The 20835-nt window shown below is 42.4% G+C and overlaps 1 protein-coding gene across 1 annotated transcript in view; it reads right to left on the reverse strand.

Annotated features, from left to right (window-relative positions):
• The window catches only part of LOC127637595 (serine incorporator 5), a 41238-nt gene extending 21630 nt beyond the window's left edge, over positions 1–19608 (reverse strand). Inside the window, exons 1-2 of the mRNA XM_052118737.1 lie at positions 19466–19608; positions 352–519 (exon numbers count right to left, since the gene is read on the reverse strand). Coding sequence (XP_051974697.1) covers positions 352–519; positions 19466–19492 — 195 coding nt within the window. The 5' untranslated portion in view covers positions 19493–19608. The remainder of the gene's footprint in view (positions 1–351; positions 520–19465) is intronic.
• Positions 19609–20835: the final 1227 nt, after the last annotated feature.

Genomic DNA, 20835 nt, shown 5'->3' on the forward strand with positions numbered 1-20835 from the left:
TTAATCGTGAAAGCCCTTAAAGAGACAATTAATCATCATAGCTATTATTTGTTTGACAATTAATTGTCAGCCAAATATCATAATCATGACAGCCCTATGCATTTACCTCCTAAAGATTAATTGTGTCATGACTGTTTCCAAACAAGTTTCCTAAACTGTTTAAAGACATCTGCAAAATGGCAAGCATCTAGTAGATGAAGGAAGGCAGATCTTCAGGGGCATGTCTGAGCTCCCCTGATGTAAATGATCTTACCCACTAGTGCTTACCTGAGGGCAGCTTTAATGATCTCTGCATATTAGGGAACCTGATACTGATAAATGCAAATGGAGAAGCTCTAAACAAAGACTCACATGATCTCGCATTCCCTTCTCCACAGTGGGAGACATCATGATGACACAGGTCACCGTGATCAACATGAAGAAGAGGGCGTACATACAGCGCGTCGACGTGGACTGTTTGATCTTCGGACAGCAGCCACAGCACAGGGAGCATGCATCCGAGCCGCAGCAGCAGGCCAGCTGCAGGAGAACAACACAAGAGAGAGATGGAAACATTCTGGCTTTTAATATTTAAAGACAGGCCAATTACAACAGTTCACAAACCATTATGATGATTTAAAAATAGCTTAAACACATTTGCAAATTTATATCTATACACGTTCATCAGTATAAAATAAGTATGTGCAAAACACTACATGTACAAGTAACGTAACAATTACAACTAAGATAAATAAATATAAAAGTTTAACATATTGTTAAGCTTAGGAAATGCATTGGGGGGAAAAAGAAAATCTTATTGGCTCTTTTCACCTTTAGCCACAAAAACAGCTCATTCCTATTGGCTAGAAGCAATAGTAGAGCTGGGCTGTTGCTATGAAGCAGCTCAAAACACATGACTCAAGGTTCAGACATAACATAAGGCAATGAGATCAGATTGAGTGATTGTAGAATCTGTAAAACATCTGTGGGAATCCTTTTATCTTTTTCGTCTTCTGTTTGCAGTGCAAGCAGATGAACATGAAAGAAAGGTAATGGCATGGTTGACATGACATGCTTTTAATGGTCTATCATAAATACATTACAATGTGCCTATAACTGATAAAAGGTCAAATCTGTCTGAAAATACATATACATTGATAATCAAATAGAAATTTGGTAGAATGGAGTGATGTCAAAAGTACCAGTATTTAAAATTAAGTCGATATAAAAAATTATTTAAAAGAAATTGTAACAACACCAGCTGTTCTGCAATACCAATAGTACAGAGTACTAACTCAGTTGTGAACACGTGCATGCGTGCACTGTCTGACTGACATGCCAACACTCATGCGTATTTGCTTTTCATTGATGTGGCTATAAGCATGAATGGCTCAATGCACATTTTGGCCAAACTGTCAGTTATGTTTTAAGTCAACATAAACAGATGGGACAAAACAGTAAGTTATGTGCCAAAATATTGAATGTGTGTATGGCAGTAAAAGCAGGTTAACAGATCTTCCACTGTCTATTTATGTTTTTAACAGTATTCAAACAACAATATTCCTGGGAAAATGAGAAAACATTGCTATTAATTTATTTGTTCTTTATAAACGACTGTTTACTTGAATAATTACTTAAAAACTTGAGGCAATGCTTACTCGAATGATAAATTCTGCCGCAGCACCATGCCCATCTCAGGACTCGAGTCTGAAGCGGCCTCATACGCATCAACCCGAGCGGCACGGCCACCGCTGAGGATGTCATATGCCCCAGGAGCCTCTGGAACCACCGCAGTGGAACCACTGTGCCTTGTCTGAGCGAACTTATGGTGCATTCACATACAACGTGCAAAAATTATTTGCCATGCATTGCTTTGAATGCTGGATTAAATTCGTGTTTAAACTAGCATTCGCGCGAGTAACGGGAACCCCCGAGTATTCCCCCTTCTCTTCCAGAAAAGGACAGGAGGAGGGGCAAGTGCAGATCTTTAAGTGCCTTGGCCTGGTGGACTTACAGGAGGGCCATGGGCCATGGCATGCAGGGTGGAGACGGCATGCGTGAGGGGCCGCTCTGCCGTCGAGGGTAGTGAGAGCGAAGGAGCAAGGAAACCGGTTTCAGGCAGTAAAAGGTGCCTTCTATGGCTTCGTCGACTCGTCATGAACCTCTGGGAAGAAAGGAACCAGGGGGGGAAGAATGGCCGTGGGGCGAGCAGGTCTTGCGTCGGACCCAGATGGAAGCAAACGAGCGTGCGGGGGCGGGTGCTTCGTGGGGATTTACCTGGCGAAACTGAGCCCGCTGCACTCCCCAAATCGCCTTCAACGTCAGCCAGGAAGGAAGCATGGAGCGGGTGACGGCTGAAGTGGCTTTTTTTTTTTCTTTCCTCGGAGGAAAGAAAGCAACGACTGCAACGTAGAAATGGTTATGTACTCTCAATGAGAACATGAACCATTCATAAAACGCTCCCTGCTTGTGATCGCAGCCCAGCCACGCGAAGCAGCTCTTATGACTGTGAGAAGCGGAGAGATATCTTCCACACCCAGGAATTATAAAAAGGCAGAAAGACATCTTTAAAAAGACGCGTCTTTAAAAAGATGTTCAACGCCAATGTGTATACTCTTTTAGAGGAAATGTACTCTTTTACAGGTCTATTTGCTCTTTAAGGAAACAATGACGAAGCGCTCAGGGGTGTGGACTTCACTGGCATGCAGAGAAGGGAGAAAGCCACAGGTAATGCACCGTAGGATCCAACAGCAATGCTCTTAGAGGCAAGTGAAACGGTAGTGGAACACCAGCTTGCTGAACACACAACCGCTCGGCTCCGAAGAAAAAATCTGAATGGACAGACTCACGATTCCCTCCTTTTATAACCGTATGTCCAGGGGAGGGACATGCAAATTCTGTCTGCCAATTTCTCATTGGCCTTTTCTCAAGTTCAAAGGTAACTGAGGGTGAACTATCCCTTTAAAGTCTTTGTTAAATATGTTCCTCTAAGATGTTTTGTAAAATGTAAGCTTATGTAGGTTTCTAGATTCCATTTATGTCTTTATGAGACAAATCACAACAAAAATATTTGATATGACAAATAATGATTATAACAAGCTTTTAATGTATAAAACAATCTTAACCCTCCTGTTATTCTTGACCCATTTAGACTTAAAAAAAACAAAAACAATTCTCAAGTGAAGAATGTCAAATGATCTCAAACACATACATAAACACACTTCAACATCAGTGTAAAAAATAAGCCTTTGTCAATGTTCATGTGTATAATCAAAAGAGAGGTGCTGTATATCTAATGGATAAATACCTAGACCAGGTATCTATATATTTATTTATTTTTTACTTCATCTTAATGCCATAAATTGTAAATAATTAGAAAGAATTTAATAATTTCATTATAGTGTGATTTGTTGAAATTAACATAGAAATTATATATATATATATATATATATTCTATACACTATTTAATATACTTTATATACTTAATTTCAGCCATCTAAACACTTGTTGGAACGCTTGTAGGAGCCAGCCTGAAGATGTATCCCCCTTCCCAGACAACAGGTGGTCAGCCTGCAGACCCCAACCCAACCCAAACCCCATTCCTCCACAGCACCATGGATTTCCAAACAGTGGTCAACATTAGTAAAGTGAGTTAGCATCCACTCGCAAACAAACCAACCCCCACATCTCCTGCTCCGGAGACAGTTCTCATCCCCCTACAATGAACCCTTTTCTTATGCACCCCTGCAACCAGCAGGGGTCTGGGTGAAAGGTGACACATAATTAAAGGACAATAACCTGGACATTGTTTTCCTCACACTTAAGGTCAAGAATTTCCCAAGCACTTCAGAATTTTAGTTGAGGAGGAGTTTCTTTGAAAATACTATCCCCAAGTTGGAGGAACAATGAGTTCCTGTGCAATCCGCAATGGATTTAGGATTTTTGATCCTCTGAGCTAAAACACCTAGCTGAAAGGAAGACCAAAACCAGATAAAGTACATGCTGCCTTTTAGATAACGGTTTGGTGTTAAACAGTTATTTTCAGTTGATTAAAAAAAACAAAAATAAAAACTGCAGTCACTAGTCAGTCTATCCAAGTTAAGCAATAAGAGACTGAAATTCAGAAAGCCCACGAAGACATGGACTTTTGGGGAAATTACAAACTCAAGTACTGATCAGGTGACTTGATAAGACACTTACCAGCCCAAACAAATTTAGACACCATTAAGACTGATAAGTCTAAGTCTTCTCACTTAGCTCAAGTACCATCAGTAGCAAAACTAAGAAGGCAATTAATTGTCATGAATAGCAGCTGGTGGCAAAGTGTACCAAGGCAAAGTGGTCTCAGGTGAGGGGCCAGACTAAGAATGGTTCACAAATGACTCATGGATAAAACGGTAAGAGGAGGAGTTACCCTGCCCGGAGGAAGCCCGGGGCCCCCGTCTGGAGCCAGGCCCAGATGGAGGGCTCGTCGGCGAGCGCCTGGTGGCCGGGCTTGTCACGGAGCCCGGCCGGGCACAGCCCGAAGAAGTGACGTGGAACCCCCCTCTACATCCCTTGGGCCCACCACCCATTGGAGGAACCGCAGGAGTCGGGTGCGCTGTCATATGGGCGGCAGTGAAGGCCATGGGCCACGACGGACCAGACCCGGGCAGCAAAGGCTTGCTCTGGGGACGTGGAATGTCACCTCACTGGGGGAAGGAGCCGAACTAGTGAGGGAGGTGGAGCGTTACCAGTTGGATCTGGTGGGGCTTACATCGACGCACAGTTTTGGCTCTGGATCCGTACTCCTGGATAGGGGATGGACTCTATTCTTCTCTGGAGTTTCCCAGGGTGTGAGGCGACGAGCGGGTGTGGGGATACTCACGAGTCCCCGGCTGGCGCCACTACATTGGAGTTTACCCGGTGGATCGAGAGGGTCGCCTCCCTACGCCTCACGGGTTGTGGGGGAAAACTCTGACCGTTGTCTGTGCATATGCACCGAACAGCAGTTCAGAGTATTCGGCCTTCTTGGAGACCCTGAATGGAGTCCTGAATAGGGCCCCAGTAGGGGACTCCATAGTGATGCTGAGTGACTTCAACGCACACGTGGGAAATGACAGGGACACCTGGAAAGGCGTGATTGGGAGGAACGGCCTCCCTGATCTGAACTCAAGTGGATGTTTGTTATTAGACTTCTGTGCTAGTCATGGATTATCTATAACAAACACCATGTTCGAACATAAGGATGCTCATAAGTGTACGTGGTACCAGAGCACCCTAGGCCGAAGGTCGATGATCGATTTTGTAATCGTGTCGTCGGATCTGAGGCCATATGTTTTGGACACTCGGGTAAAGAGAGGGGCAGAGCTGTCAACCGATCACCATCTGGTGGTGAGTTGGGTCAGGGGGTGGGGAAAGACTCTGGACAGACCTGGGAAGCCCAAGCGAGTAGTGCGGGTGAACTGGGAACATTTGGAGGAGATCCCTGTCCGCGAGATCTTCAACTCACACCTCTGGCGGAGCTTTACAGGCATCCCTGCGGAGGTTGGGGACATTGAACCGGAGTGGGCAATGTTCAAAGCTTCCATTGCCGAAGCCGTGGTGGAAAGCTGCGGCCTCAAGGTTTTAGGTGCCGCAAGGGGTGGTAATCCTCGAACACCATGGTGGACACTGGTGGTCAGGGAAGCCGTCCGACTGAAGAAAGAGGCCTTCCGGGATTTGTTGTCCCGGAGGTCTCCGGAGGCAGTTGCAAGGTACCGACAGGCCCGAAGGGCTGCGGCCTCGGCCGTGAGGGAGGCAAAGCAGTGGGTGTGGGAAAAGTTCGGAGAAGCCATGGAGAAGGACTTTCGGTCCACACCAAAGTGCTTCTGGAAAACCGTCCGCCACCTTAGGAGGGGGAAACGAGGAACCATTCAAGCTGTATACAGCAAAGATGGGACGCTGTTGACCTCAACTGAGGAGGTTATTGGGCGGTGGAAGGAACACTTTGAAGAACTCCTAAATCCCAACACGCCCTCTATGGTAGAGGCAGAGCCGGAGGATGATGGGGATCAGATTCTATTTCCCTGGGGAGGTCACTGAGGTAGTCAAACAACTCCGCAGTGGCAAAGCCCGGGGATTGATGAGATCCGACCAGAAATGCTGAAAGCTTTGGATGTGGAGGGGTGTCATGGATGACACGCCTCTTCAACATTAGCGTGGAAATCTGGGACAGTGCCTAAGGAGTGGCAGAACAGGGTGGTGGTTCCCTCTTCAAAAGGGGAATCAGAGAGTGTGTGCCAACTACAGGGGTATCACACTTCTCAGCCTCCCTGGTAAAGTTTACTCCAAGGTGCTGGAGAGGAGGGTTCGGCCGATTGTTGAACCTCGGATTGAAGAGGAACAATGCGGTTTTCGGTCCTGGCCGTGGAGCGACGGACCAGATCTTTACTCTCGCAAGGATCCTGGAGGGGCCTGGGAGTATGCCCATCTGGTCTACATGTGTTTTGTGGATCTGGAGAAGGCGTATGACCGGGTCCCCGGGAGATACTGTGGGAGGTGCTGCTGGAGTACGGGGTGGGGGATCCCTTCTTAGGGCTGATCCAATCCCTGTACGTCCAAAGCGAGAGCTGTGTCCGGGTCCTCGGCACGAAGTCGAGTTCATTCCATGTGGGGTTGGTCTCCGCCAAGGCTGCGCTTTGTCACCAATCCTAGTTTGTGATATTCATGGACAGGATATCGAGGCGTAGTCGGGTGGGGAAGGTGTGCGGTTCGGTGGGCTGGGGATCTCATCGCTGCTTTTTGCAGATGATGTTGTCTTCATGTCATCATCGGTCCGTGACCTTCAGCTCTCACTGGATCAGCTTGGCAGTCGAGTGTGAAGCAGCTGGGATGAGGATTAGCACCTCTAAATCTGAGGCCATGGTTCTCAGCAGGAAACCGATGGAGTGCGTACTCCAGGTAGGGAATGAGGTTTTGCCCCATGTGAAGGAGTTCAAGTACCTCAGGGTCTTGTTCACGCAGTGAGGGACAATGGAGCGGGAGGTTGGCCGGAGAATCGGGGCAGCGGGGCGGTATTGCACTCGCTCTATCGCACCGTTATCACGAAAAGAGAGCTGAGCCGAAAGGCAAAGCTCTCGATCTACCGGTCAATTTTTGTTCCTACCCTCACCTATGGTCATGAAGGTTGGGTCATGACCGAAAGAACTAGGTCGCGAGTACAAGCGGCCAAAATGGGCTTCCTCAGAAGGGTGGCGGGCTTCTCCCTTAGAGATAGGGTGAGGAGCTCAGTCATCCGTGAGGAGCTCGGAGTAGAGTCACTGCTCCTTTGCGTTGAAAGGAGTCAGTTGAGGTGGTTTGGGCATCTGGTAAGGGTGCCCCCTGGCCGCCTCCCTAGGGAGGTGTTTCAGGCACGTCCAGCTGGGAGGAGGCCTCGGGGAAGACCCAGGACTAGGTGGAGAGATTACATCTCCACACTGGCCTGGGAACGCCTCGGGGTCCCCCAGTCAGAGTTGGTTAATGTGGCTCGGGATAGGGAAGTTTGGGGCCCCCTGCTGGAGCAGCTGCCCCCGCGACCCGACTTCGGATAAGCGGTTGAAGATGGATGGATGGATGGATGGAATAGCAGCTTTGTGAGTCTGTTAGCCAGGCAATGGAACAGCTTGGACAAAAATGTATTACTTCAATGTTTGAAGGGTATATAAAAAAGAGCTCTTTTGTCTGGTGCATCGAGAGTACCCATAGTAACTTAAGAGTCAAACCTTCTCTTCTAAAATTGGTCTTAAAAGATGAAAATGCTAAATTGATGGATGGGGATGAGTTGTATGCAATTGCTTGATAGCTCTTTCAGTCCCAAATACAGAGCAATCCAAAGGCTCAAGGGACAAGAGTAAATGCCCTCTTAGATGGTAAAGGCAGAAGCCATAGAGAGTGAAAGAGATGCGTGTGAAATTCACAAGGGTGAGAATGTCTCATTGTTGCCCACAAAAGGGTCTTTTCCACTGCACGATACAGCTCGACTCAACTCGACTCTGCTCGCTTCTTTGGGCTTTTCCACTGTGGATAGTACCTGGTACCTGATACTTTTTTTAATACCACCTCGGTCGAGGTTCCAAGCGATCCTAGCCGATACTAAATGTGACGTCAAAATCCTGCAGATCACTGATTGGTCAGACAGAATCGTCACTACCAGCGTCACTGGATTTCTGACACGTGACATCAACCCACTAGTTTTAAAGTTAGCAACAGCGATAACAGTATAATTTGTTCACGTGACTTTCGAAATGTGAAAAAAGAAATGGCTGTGCACAAAACCACGCCATGGTCGATAAACAAGGTACAGACGGTCCACTCGTTAGCGATGAGCGAAACAAAAAAGTCTCTCAGGAAGTGTATCAGCTGTTGGCCGCACACGGCTACCACCGGACCTACCAACAGTGTAGGGAAAAGAAAAAAACATTTAGTTAAGCAGTAAACACACACACACACACACACACACACACACACACACACACACACACACACACACACACACACAGGCCCATGTAGAAGGACAAAACATGGGTAGAAATATTTTTAGCCTACTGTGATTGAAGAGCAGAAACTTCTTCAGCCATTTACAAGTTTCATGGCGTTTCATCAGTCCACTGCAGTCACAACAACTCAGTATGTTTAAATGCACAGTTATAATCTATTATACCATATACATGCACAATGGGTAATCAAATATTTTCAAGGATGGATGTTTGTTGATGTTGTCTGTCTTTCAGAGCATACACACAGCACCTTAGCCAATAGTCCTCCAAATAACATGTATACATACTGGATGAAGCCGAGCTGGATTATCTAGGTTTGTTAGACCAACTTCACAGAAAAAGTACTGGTACAATTTAATCCGGATTAAAGCATTTACATTAAAGGTCAACTGTATATATTTAATGATTAATCTGTGCGACAGCCGCTTTTTGGAATTGCTCTTGATTTTTGCAGATAATAGCCGATAGTTTTTTTTTCTCCCTTAATTCCTCTGTGTTCTTCTGTGGCCAAATTTTATATATTACAGCCTACAAAAAGCTTAATTAATTTGGTAAATATTTACATGTGGCGCATTTAGATTAAGTTACTAATTCACAATTATTATGAAATTGTATAAAAAAGACACATGAAGCATTGATATTATTAAATGTTTATTTAAACAACCTTTATTGATTGTTGAGTTTGTTGATTGTTTTTATATTACCGGACCTATTGACAAGTGATCACTGATGACCTACTGTTGATTAATTAATGCTCATACAGTATCTATAGCCCATTTGATAATGTTTACTTTAAAGTGTTTCTATTGTAATAAATTGTAGATTATTGCAAGAGTGCTTGTTTTGTTTCCCTTTTGTGTTTGTGTGAGCTGGAAGCACATGCATTTCAAAATATATTTCAGGCTTGTTTATAGTTTAAAGCCATGTGTTATATTTTTCTGGTTATTACTGGGATTTTGGTTGCACAATAAACACGCATTTGAGATTTTACTCATTTTGGACACTTATAGCCTCTATGTGCCTATCACAGTAAGTAAAGAATAAGAAACATTTTTGAAATTCAATAAGTCTATTTTAAATTTGCACTACAAAATATTTTTTGGTAAAAATTAACAAATTGCCATTGATTGAGTACATTAAAAAACAGTGTTCAAAACAATATCATTAACTTACCCCACACTGATTTCATATTTTTTCATTGGTTTAACTTAAATTGTGGACATTGGTTCCACACAATGAAATTGAGTTGCCTTAACATTATATTAAAATGTAGGCTTTGCTCAAATACTTAAACATAAATGAATGAGTTCACATAACTTAAAATTGATCTGTTCAAATAAGTCTATGGAATGTGCAGCTTGTTGCTAACTACATCAGACACATATTATATCACTTTGTACTGCATGACAATGGCATTGCTGAGGGTTTACAGATCCCAAGTCAGTCAGTATAATGACTGATTTGGAATGATCCCTCAAAATTTGCTTTATGAGAAAAGCAATACACTGATATTTCAGTAGTGGTATAACCAACCTCGAAATTAATCATTAGCAGCACTCTTCTCCACAATGGTAACCTCCAAAAATATCCAACATGACAGAAACTCCTCTAAATTCCAAAATAACATAATATAAAACAATGTAATGTCTGCTACTTTTCTCATTTTGCATAAAAATACATTAATATAACACTTTATTTTTAAAATGTTTTCTCCCAGTTTAGTCTAATGCAATGCATGCTGGGAAATGGAAATCCCCTGCTCAGTTTCAGCCATATATTGATGCAATAAATTGTATTTGCATAGTCCCAACAAAATTGGATTACATAAACGTATATGGATTGTACGCAATGAAATTAAGTTGATACCAAATGCTAAAGAAATGTGTTACATTAACCTATTTTAATTAAGTTAATTGAGCAAGCAGTAAAATAATGCTGAGTGAAGTGAACACCATCTGTTAGAAGTCTGAATCCATTTGAACATTTCATAAGAATGTGATCATATAGGGGGCCTGGTAGCTCAGCAAGAATTGAGTATTGTGAGTTTGAATCCAGGGCATGCTGAGTGACTCCAGCCAGGTCTCCTATGCAACCAAATTAGTCCAGTTGCAAGGGTGGTAGAGCCACATGAGTAAACCTCCTCGTGGTCGCTATAATGTGTGGTTCTCGCTCTCGGTGAGGCGTGTAGTGAGTTGTGAGAATAGCGTGAAGCTACCACACGTGCTACATCTCCGTGGTAACGCGCTAAACAAGCCACGCAATAAGATACGTGGGTTGATGGTCTCAGATGCGGAGGTAACCGAGATTCGTCCTCTGCAACCCAGATTGAGGCGAGTCACTATGTCACCATGAGAGCAATGGGGATTGGGGAGAAAAAGGGAAAGAAAAAACAAACAAACAAAAAAAAAACAATGTGATCATATCACATTTTGATGACTGTGCTGAATTTCATTAGGACTTTATGCAATATAATTATGTTCTCAGCTCAAACATTAAGTTGATTTAAAGTGTACTGGTTTAGTATTTTCAATAGAGATGCTTTCTCTTTTTTTTCCTATGCAATTCACTAAGGTAAGCCAACAAAAATGATTTGTACTTAGCGCCGTCCGGCCAGATTTGGCACGAAATAGCAGGCTTATTTCGTTCATATTTATATCATTACGTCATGTCCGTAAACATAGGATAGAAGTACAAGCGGCTGTCACGTGTTCCTGGAAACCATGCTGTTTGGTCAGTCACTGTCAAACAGTTCAGATCTGTTACCTGTTTGGCGTTTTTTTCTTGCTAGATTCTAGTATGTTTGAATATGTTGTCTGGCAAGGTTGTAAAAGCTTATATAGCTTGCCATGCTTGTATGCATCGAACAATACTCATGTGTTAACTGATCGCAATGTATCTACATTGTCTGGAGATGTTACTGTAACATGTTTACAAATATTCATGACTTCTGAGTATTTTATAACAGTGCTGAAGTTTCCAGGTTCTCTAAGTGTGTGTGTGCCACTGTTTTGTCATTTATTTTGCCCCAGTTTTGCCCCAGGGGCAGAAAATATTCCTTTTAGCAGACAGTCTGTCTGTTTACAATATATTATCACCTCAATTTATTTAAAATGTGCCAATTTCATAACATAGTAATGTATATATTATTTTGTTTGTAACCATCTATCTATTATAATTTTACTGTTAAAGAAATGATTAAACAAAACATATTATTGTCATTGTTATGCTGCATATTTCTGCATATTATTTTCAATTTTAATGAAGTATATTTTATCCCCATCATTATTGAATCCTCGTTTCATGTTTTTAGTTTACAGTGTTAGTCTGTGTAGTGTATAAATGTACAATAGTAGTATTACATTTTATTTGCATTATCAACAGAGGCTGTGCAATATATAAAAAAAATAATTAAGACTTCCATTAAACTCATATCAGACATTTCACAAATTTCTCCACTTAAATTGACAAGTGTAGTACAATACAAACATTAATAGTAGGTAAAACAGTTGAATGATCACAGTCAAATATACTGGTATCTGGTTGTGGTTTCACTGTAAAAAAAAAAAAAAAAAATATATATATATATATATATATATATATATATATATATATATATATATTTTGGTAAATTTAGAAAGTTAATAATGAAATGTAGGCTCAATAAAAGACAAGAAAATAATTGCCCCAAAACAGAAATAATTGTGATTGCAGCTGAAAGTTTTCTATTAAACTGAAACATATTTATTCACAGTAAACATTTAAATGTGTACAGTTAATGTCAAGTCGGACTGAAAAATGTGTTTTGGTCGAGCAAATCATAGAATGAGTAAAAAGGACTATGCATGTGCCTGAGAAAACAACATTAGTATGTTGGAAAAGGTGTGTGCGGTCCGTGGAGTCCGGTGCTGGGTGGAAAGAACGAGTGGTGCCGAAGTCTGAAGTTATGAATGAATAAAGACCGTCAGAAGAGAAAGACTGTCATCCTGAATTTCATACAATGAGCGGTGAATATTGAATACCTTGTTAGAGCAAACTGCAATCATTATTCTGAAATTTTAACGTGAGTTAGGTAGACCATCTGACATCACCTGATGAAAGCATCTGAATGCAAGCCGAATTTTCATGTGGTTCACTCTCCAGTCACACGTTTTATACACACACAGTACCTTTTATTATATTTTGCATAATTAAAATGATTTCATCATCTCTATGGTTTCATGGTAGCAATTACATCTCTAGTTAATCCCATTGTCTTCTGCCAGGAGCCTATGATTAAGTGTTTTCATTGAATTTAAAAATGTACCCTGCAATAGACATTTCTGTTGTAGTTTATATAATTTGATGTGCCATTTGTGGCCCAGTTTAAACTTTTAAAGCTTATTTTTTGAGGAAAGCAGTAGCATTTAGATTTTCAGTGAGTAGTTGAGTGTTGTTGTTATTCTCATTCCACATCTGTGTGAAATAAAGTTATGATGGTGGAAAAGAAAAGAAAATTCAGATCACATTTGACATGGAGCTTGTGTGGAGAGCGTCAATCACAGCCCCTTTGAGACCGCCTAAAACACTGAGACATGAACTCTATATGGATGGTCGGATCATTACTGAAGAGTAATATATTTTGTTTTACTTAAGACTTTATTATTTAGCATGAAACTTAACACGTACAATAAGCTTTAAAGTGAGAAAAACAATCTGTGGTAAGCAAATGGTTTCTGAAAATCAGTCAGTCACAGACTGCACTCAATTACAGCTCTCATTTTAACAGAAGATGGCAGAAAATACTTTTTAATTTTCCCTCTGTTTAAATGGTACTGTGCCCACATAAAGCAGGTTCGCTATATGCCACTCACTCGAAGTTCTGTCGATGTAGTGAAACTAAGGGTCGAACTTGGGAGCCCCAAACACCTCTGATATTTGAGAAAAGGCCAATGAGAATTCATAAAAGGAGATGGCTTGCATCCACTCATTCAGGTTTGTTCTTCGGAGCCGATCAGTTTGTATAATCCACTGGCTTTCCATTCACCTCTACAAGAGTGTAAAGGGCTGTTGAATAAATGGTGCATTACAGTGGGTTCTCCCCTTTCCTCACAGATAAGTGCAGAGAAAGTCCCTGGGTACTTCAGCAGCCACACTAAAAGAGAAAAGATGCCTTTCCATTAATGTGCAGTTCCTGGGTGCGGCCGTTATCTCTCTGCCTCTGATGGTCACGATCACTTTCTCACAAGGATGGTTCATGTTCTCACTATGAGAACATTACCATGGGACATTGCAATCGCAGCATTTTTTCTTTCATAGAGAGAAACCCACTCCAGCCGCTCCCCACCCTGGTCCAATTTGGGGGCTTCAATGGGAGCATTTCTGCCGGGTGAATCCCCACAGATCTCCCATTCCCCAGCACGCTCGTTCCCACTTGCAAAGTTCATGGACAAGTCAGGTGGCTCACCCCAGGGCAGGCTTAATGTACTGTTTGGGGCTCAAGAGGAGGATGAGGTATCGATCACAGCATCAGAGAGAGGGCTGTTACAGTCTGATGCTGAGGACTCAGCCAGTCTCCCACCATCTGGTGCATTCACCCAGACAGAGGCCGATGTGGAGCTGACGGCCATTCTTGCCCGGGCAGCCACAAGCATCGGGTTGGAGTGGAACCCTCCACCCTGCCCTGAGCGTTTGCAGCTGGACGACTGGTTCCTGGGCTCAGACTGCCGCACACAGTTGCGCTCTGCTGCAGTTCCTTTCTTCCCAGAAGTGCATGAGAAGCTCACAAAGTCATGGTGGGCACCTTTTACTGCCCAGTCCCGTCCCACAAGTTCCTCTGCTCTCACTACCCTTGATGGTGGGGTGGCCAGGGGGTACACGAAGGTTCCTCAGGTGGAGCAGGCGATTGCAGTGCACCTTTGCCTGCAAAACGCCACTACCAAGCAGAATCGTCCAAGGCTCCTGTCCAAGGCTTGTAAGAATGGCCCTGATGGCCAAGGCTTACAGTACTGCTGGACAGGCCACCTCCACCTTGCATGCCATGGCTCTCCTACAAGTCCACCAGGCCAAGGCACTGAAAGAGCTGCACTTGGGTACTCCTGACCCAGGATTGATGCAGGAGCTGCACTCGGCGACCGATCTCGGTTGAAGGTTGCGGCGTGGGCTCTCGGGCAGGCGATGTCCACTATGGTGTTCCAGGAGCGCCACTTGTGGCTGAACCTTGCAGAGATAAGGGATGCCGACAAGGTTTGCTTTCTCGATTCCCCCATCTCTCAAGGTGGCATGTTCGGCAACACTGTCGAGGACTTTGGCAGTCAAGAAGTAGATGGAGGCCATCCAGTACATTCTGCCCCTGCATGATTCCCCATACAGGCCACCGAGGTCGCATACCTCATCTCCTCGTCGTCGAGGGAGTCCACCTTTGCCAGCAACATCGGCTCCGCCACAGCCCTAGCCAACGACTCGGCCTCAGTGCAGTGCCTCCTGCAGGAAGTTGACACCCCCGTTCCTCGGTCTGACGCCAAGAACCTTAGGAGGGATTTGAAGCGTCCCTGGGACGGGTGACCCAGGGGTGAGGAGACCCGCTGTAAACCAGGAGGTGGTACACAGACCACTCCATCCCCCTATGGAGGGCCAGGAGGAGAATCTTTTGTTCCCTTTTGTTATGATTTGCCACATGCCGAAGGGGCTCCAACACTTTCATTTTCAAAAAAACGATTGGCTTCCTCATTCTCTTGGTCACACACTCACAGCTGGGGTACTGCTCACGTGAGTCCCCCACCTTTGTACATCCTGTGACACACACACACACACACCCACGATCAAGCGTATGTGATGTGCCATGAGGATGCCCAGCCTCATCTCCCGTCACAGACTGGTAGATTTAAAAACTAGCAGGTGATTAATTGGTTATCTGCCTTTCCCACCACCGTAGATATCATTATCAGCAGAACACGCTAAACTTACAGACAGTAACAAAATAAGCAACATTGGAGACACATGCTGAGTTGATGCAGCTCTGAGAGCTTTTACTCATGTGGGTTTCTAGACAAATCAAATCTTACAAACAAGGTTACTTCAAGGTAAGCACAGGGATGTGGCTCAAGGTCTGTTCAAGAATGTTATGCCACTTAATTAATTACCAACAGTAAGCGATAATGAGAAACAATGTCCCTTCTTCTAGAATGGACAGATCAGCGGCAGTAATTCACAAATGGGAAAGAAAAGCAGAAGAGTTCTTAATAGACAAACACATGTACAATATAACTACAACACTATAAGCAAACAAGAGGTGACAACAAGTTTGACCAATACCAAGCTGTATTAATCACAAATGATGAATGAAAACAATAGCAGGAATGTGTAACGGCTTTATGACAATCTGTGCTAATGGACAGTTCCGGTAAATGAATTATGTTTTGACACTTTCATCGATTTTCCATTATAATAGTATCAGTATATTTGTACCAATTAAGTGAATGTAGATTTGATATTTTGTTGTCCAGTAAAGGCCTGTTGGAACAAAATCTACAAATGTTAATATATAATGTTGTGTTGTCAGTGGCGTACAGGGAGAACAAATTACTGTCAAACTGCAATCAACAGTTAAACAAAGCAGGTTTTCTAATGGTAGCAATTAGTCAACAAACACAGAGAATATGCAGTGCAATACCAATACCCAACTGAAGCCACACGTTTGAGGGGCCACTAGCTGCTGACAAGCTTAGTGCTAATGAGACAACACTATTGATGCTGCAACACTGACACCAAGCTCTCTCTTTCCACTGCTAATCTTATGCAAACAAGTGGCCACATCCATCCAACCAGGAAATGAAAAGACCACCCGTAGACCTCCCCACATACAAAAGGGCTACAACACAGAGCTGGCCTTTAAAAACAGTAAAAAAAAAAGTTCTTAAACATTTATGTTTTTCACATCAAATGCAATCGTATCGCTTTAGAAGACAGCTGGTGTTGTATGGATGACATTTAAGAAGAATGCCTGTGATTTTCAGAGCTTCAAAAATCGGATCACCATTAACTAGCATTTTAACTACCTACTGAGCTGAGATATTTTTATATTTTTCTTCAAATGTGTTCTGGTGAAGAAAGAAAGTCACACACACCTAGTATATTATGAGGGTGAGTAAACAATCAGAGATTTGTCATTTTCGGGTGGACTATCCCTTTATGGTTCAAAATCTGCATATACGTTTACATGAGCTGTGTTAGCGGCTTTCTCTTTACTCCCATATACATGCGGCTCAGTCAGTAAGCAGCTTTCTTCACAGCAAAGTTATTTCCCCGCAACTCTTGTGTAAAATAACAAACATGGCATCTGATGAAGACTTTGCTATTTTATTCTCTGTTGATTAGCTTCATTTACATATATTACAGAGCTGTTGCTGTGTTTCCTTCACTTTCTGTAACGTTCTGCAAGGGAATTGTACTGAAATAGTGGGCTTTTCCCTCTTACCTCAAACTCTGGTATTCCCGCAATACACTGGACCACATACTGTAGGTCTACACCCAGACGTGAGGGATGGTCAATAATTTAAATTGGTCGGTATAAACGGGTATAGTTTATAGTGTATGTGCTTTACCCACTGTACTACAAGAAATGTTAAATTGTTTACGCAATACTGACTTGGTTAATTGATAATTTGTTCCCCAGGTGTGTTAAACCGAATTCTCATTTTCCCTTAAACGGCACATATTCCCTTAAACAAGATTTTTGCTTTCTGCAAAAAACCCTGGAATAAACCTCTTTATTAAGTGCATGTAAACAGACATTGTTTCCAATTACACTGTTCTTCCTTTTCGTCCAGCCCTAAAAGTAATATTTAATACAAGTTGAGCTCAATCAACAGCATTTGAGCATAATGTAACCAAAAAATTATTTTGATTTGTCCCTTGTTTATTAAAAAATAACCACAAATCGCTGTTACAGTGAAGCACTTGCAATGGGAGTGAATAGGGGCAGTCCATAAACATTAAAGGGTAACTAAACCCCTGCTCAGAGTCTGACTCCACCCACTAGCAATATTTGAAAAATGCTGGAAAAGTGGGCAGACACCAGCGGGGATAGAGGGGACGAAACGAGGGCTGGGCTGAGCGGGGGGGCGTGCACCTGAGACCCGTAGTGACGGATTAATTGACAGCTGCTGTCAGACTCTAAAATGGAGAGTGACTGGAGTGGTAATTTTCTCCAGGAGTATTACTATTATGTTATTATTATTCCTCACACGGTCGCAAGAGGACATGTACATGAATCTGATGAGTTTTATCGAGTTGATGTCAATAACGCGCGCTCTGTTGGCATATTCATATTTTGCCGCTATGTGAAAAAATCCAGCAAATGCGCCGGCGCGTTTGTCTACCCCAGAGGATTAACTTTAGCCTAACCATAAATTGTGATTCAAACATATATGATCACTCACCTCAAGACGCCGCTGCGGTGGTGGAGTCCATGCAGGAGGAGCAGCGTTTGGCACTGCGTCGCTTTTCAGAGCAAGCTGTTTGGAGAAGCCCATTTCCACCTCCATTGCGTTGGAGAAGCAATCCCGCGTAAAATGCAGTTTGCACACTCCTACAGCTCTAGGCAGGAACTCGTGGTCTTCCAGGCCAAGGACATGGAACCACTGGTGCCTAATTTCCAAGTCTGCTGGAAAGCTATACAGTCCAGCAGTGCTGTTGCAACCAGAAACACTACACCTATGTACCATCCTGACCACTGTACTAAATACAGATAATCTACGCTAACTTGAAGCTATCCTAACGGACGCAATACTATGCTACTAACTAACTATGCTTCTAACAATACTACACTAACAAATATGCTAATTAACTACCTAGACTACACTAAATAATCTAAATAACTATATAAATGCTATGCTAAATAGATGCTAAAATACTCTATCCTGATCATTTTCAATACTCGCAATTCCAACTCCTGACTCGCTACAGTGGTTTTGACGAAACGAGATGGTTTTTATACTGCCATGGGCGTGGTAGCTCGTACCAAGGGCGTGGTGAGCTGGAACCTGCTTACGTCAGCTGTCACCGGTTATGTCATGAAGTACCGCAAACAGCCAATAGGAAAATTCAACTGCAGTAGCCACCGTTCAACCTGAAGAGGGCAGCACTCAGACGTTTTTACACCATATATTGTAGAATTAAAACACTTTATACACAAATGTCAAAAAAATTACTTGAATCAATGACCAGTACTAATAAAGCCCCATTCTTACAGATCATTAACTAAAAAAAGTTGGTTTAGGGTTTAGTTACCCTTTAAAATACACACTGTTTAAAAGTATAGTCACAAGACACACATATTATATATGTTAACGTGATTTGAGTGTGATCAAATTTATAACTAACCTTATCTGTGTACAGTTATACTCAATATTTCAACGTCATTTTTTATTTAGAACGCTTATAAAACCTTTTAACCCGACTAATGCTGTAACGCCAGTAAATTCATGATTGTAACACACGTTAAAATCATGATAACGTATGTTTACTTCTCGTAGCTATACTTTGAAATGTATACTTGTGTGTTGTGTTTATAATGTTTATTGAATGGCCCCATTGACTTACATTGATAATGACTAACAAAATAAGTCGAAATTAATTTGTGTGGTAGGCCTAATCAACATTATGCCACAAATGATGTTGATTGAGCTAAACTTCTATTGAACCTGGACCTTTAAGTTCCTATATTTCTTGATCCAGTTTGCAATATTGCCTGCTTTGATTTATTGAGTTTACTTATACAGATCAGTTAAAAACAAGGACAGTCAGGGACATTTCTAGTCTGACCCAGAGGAGATGGTCAGTTTTAGTGATGACAACATTCGCTTTCGTGTCTACAGTCTTTCAGCAACACTACAGTAACGGACGGGGGAACATTAATATCCTGTGAATCACTCAGCGCGCTCCTCGGTTCTTAATAGAAAAAGATGTTGACGTGTTTACATAATGTACAGTTAACATTCAAATGCATCACTCACCTGAGACACACAACACGGGGTACACATTCTGGCAGCGGGATAAATCCTCCTTTACACAATCTGATCCAGTTAAAATGTTGTACTTGTGGTTCGTAAACGAGAGAGCGCTTCGCGTGTATCCTCTCCTCTCGCGCGCCCCGATCTGCCACGTGCGCGCGCCGCTGATCTCACAATAGACGTGCGCGAGCAGCAGTTGTTGTGGAGTCTCTTTCCCTCTATGCAAGAAAACTCTCGAAGTCAGTGGTTCCAGATGTAAAGGTAGTTATTGAGTGAAACAGCTGTTCATCTGACTTCCCAGTACCAGACTATCATTTTTATAAATGTATGTTTTCTTAACCAATGGGCTCACTTCCCCATCTGCCTCTGTTTGCCACCATTATTTACAGACCATCTGACTTTTCTTTTAATGGTGGAATCTTAATGATTAGCTTTTTTTTTTTTTTTTTTAAATAACTTTTAAACACATTTATTATGAAAGTATATATTTTAAGTAAATAGATAACAGTCTAAGCATAATAAGATAAATTGGCTATTGGCTGTACAATCCAGTGTCTGGGGAAAGCTTTCTTCACTGTGTACCATACTAAATACTATATTGCTGAGTGTACTTTTTAGATAAGTAAGGACAGCACATGTGTATTTCCCATAGCATAGCCATGTAGGCCACACAGTCTCATGTACATGTTTCTGGTTTATACAATACAAGAGAAGTCTCTCTATATTATTACCTTTATTTCTATGTTTGATATTAAAAAATATGCAATACAGTCTGAGAGATGCTTCGGTCGATGGCGGAGCTGGTGGAATAGATCAATCTTTCGCAAAGCTGTGTTGGGCTACAAGAATGCATGATACATGTTTCAGGACACTTCGTATTGATATCACTTCGAAATCCAATAAACGCTCACTGCATGTCACTTCCGTTGTCGTCATGATGCTGGGTTTCAAATTTCCCTTGTGCCTTGTCCACAAAGATGATGCATCAGGAAGATACTAAATCCAATATTATAGCCCCAGTATCGTCTTTCCACGATACAGGGACATATATACTTTAATTCAGGCTTTTGTTTTTCACCAGTATGGAAATCTGAAAAGAACATACAATTGCTATTTAGAAAATGTGGTTTAGCTTGTTTTATTACATGTTGTACATTGGTTGATAGGTGGAGATTTGGTTGGATGACACAGCAAATGAATGCCTCTCCTACAACTTGTGTCCGATACCATGTGAAAAGCATTGCAGAGAACATCAGTTTCTATGAGCAATTGACTGGGCTCAATAAAGTATCTGTACATTATTACTTAAACTTATTTCGTTATTTCAATGTTGTGCATGTGTTATGTGACATGTTTGTGAAGCATAGGAAGCT

Source organism: Xyrauchen texanus, chromosome 4 (assembly GCF_025860055.1).
Source record: "Xyrauchen texanus isolate HMW12.3.18 chromosome 4, RBS_HiC_50CHRs, whole genome shotgun sequence".
Lineage (NCBI taxonomy): Eukaryota > Metazoa > Chordata > Actinopteri > Cypriniformes > Catostomidae > Xyrauchen > Xyrauchen texanus.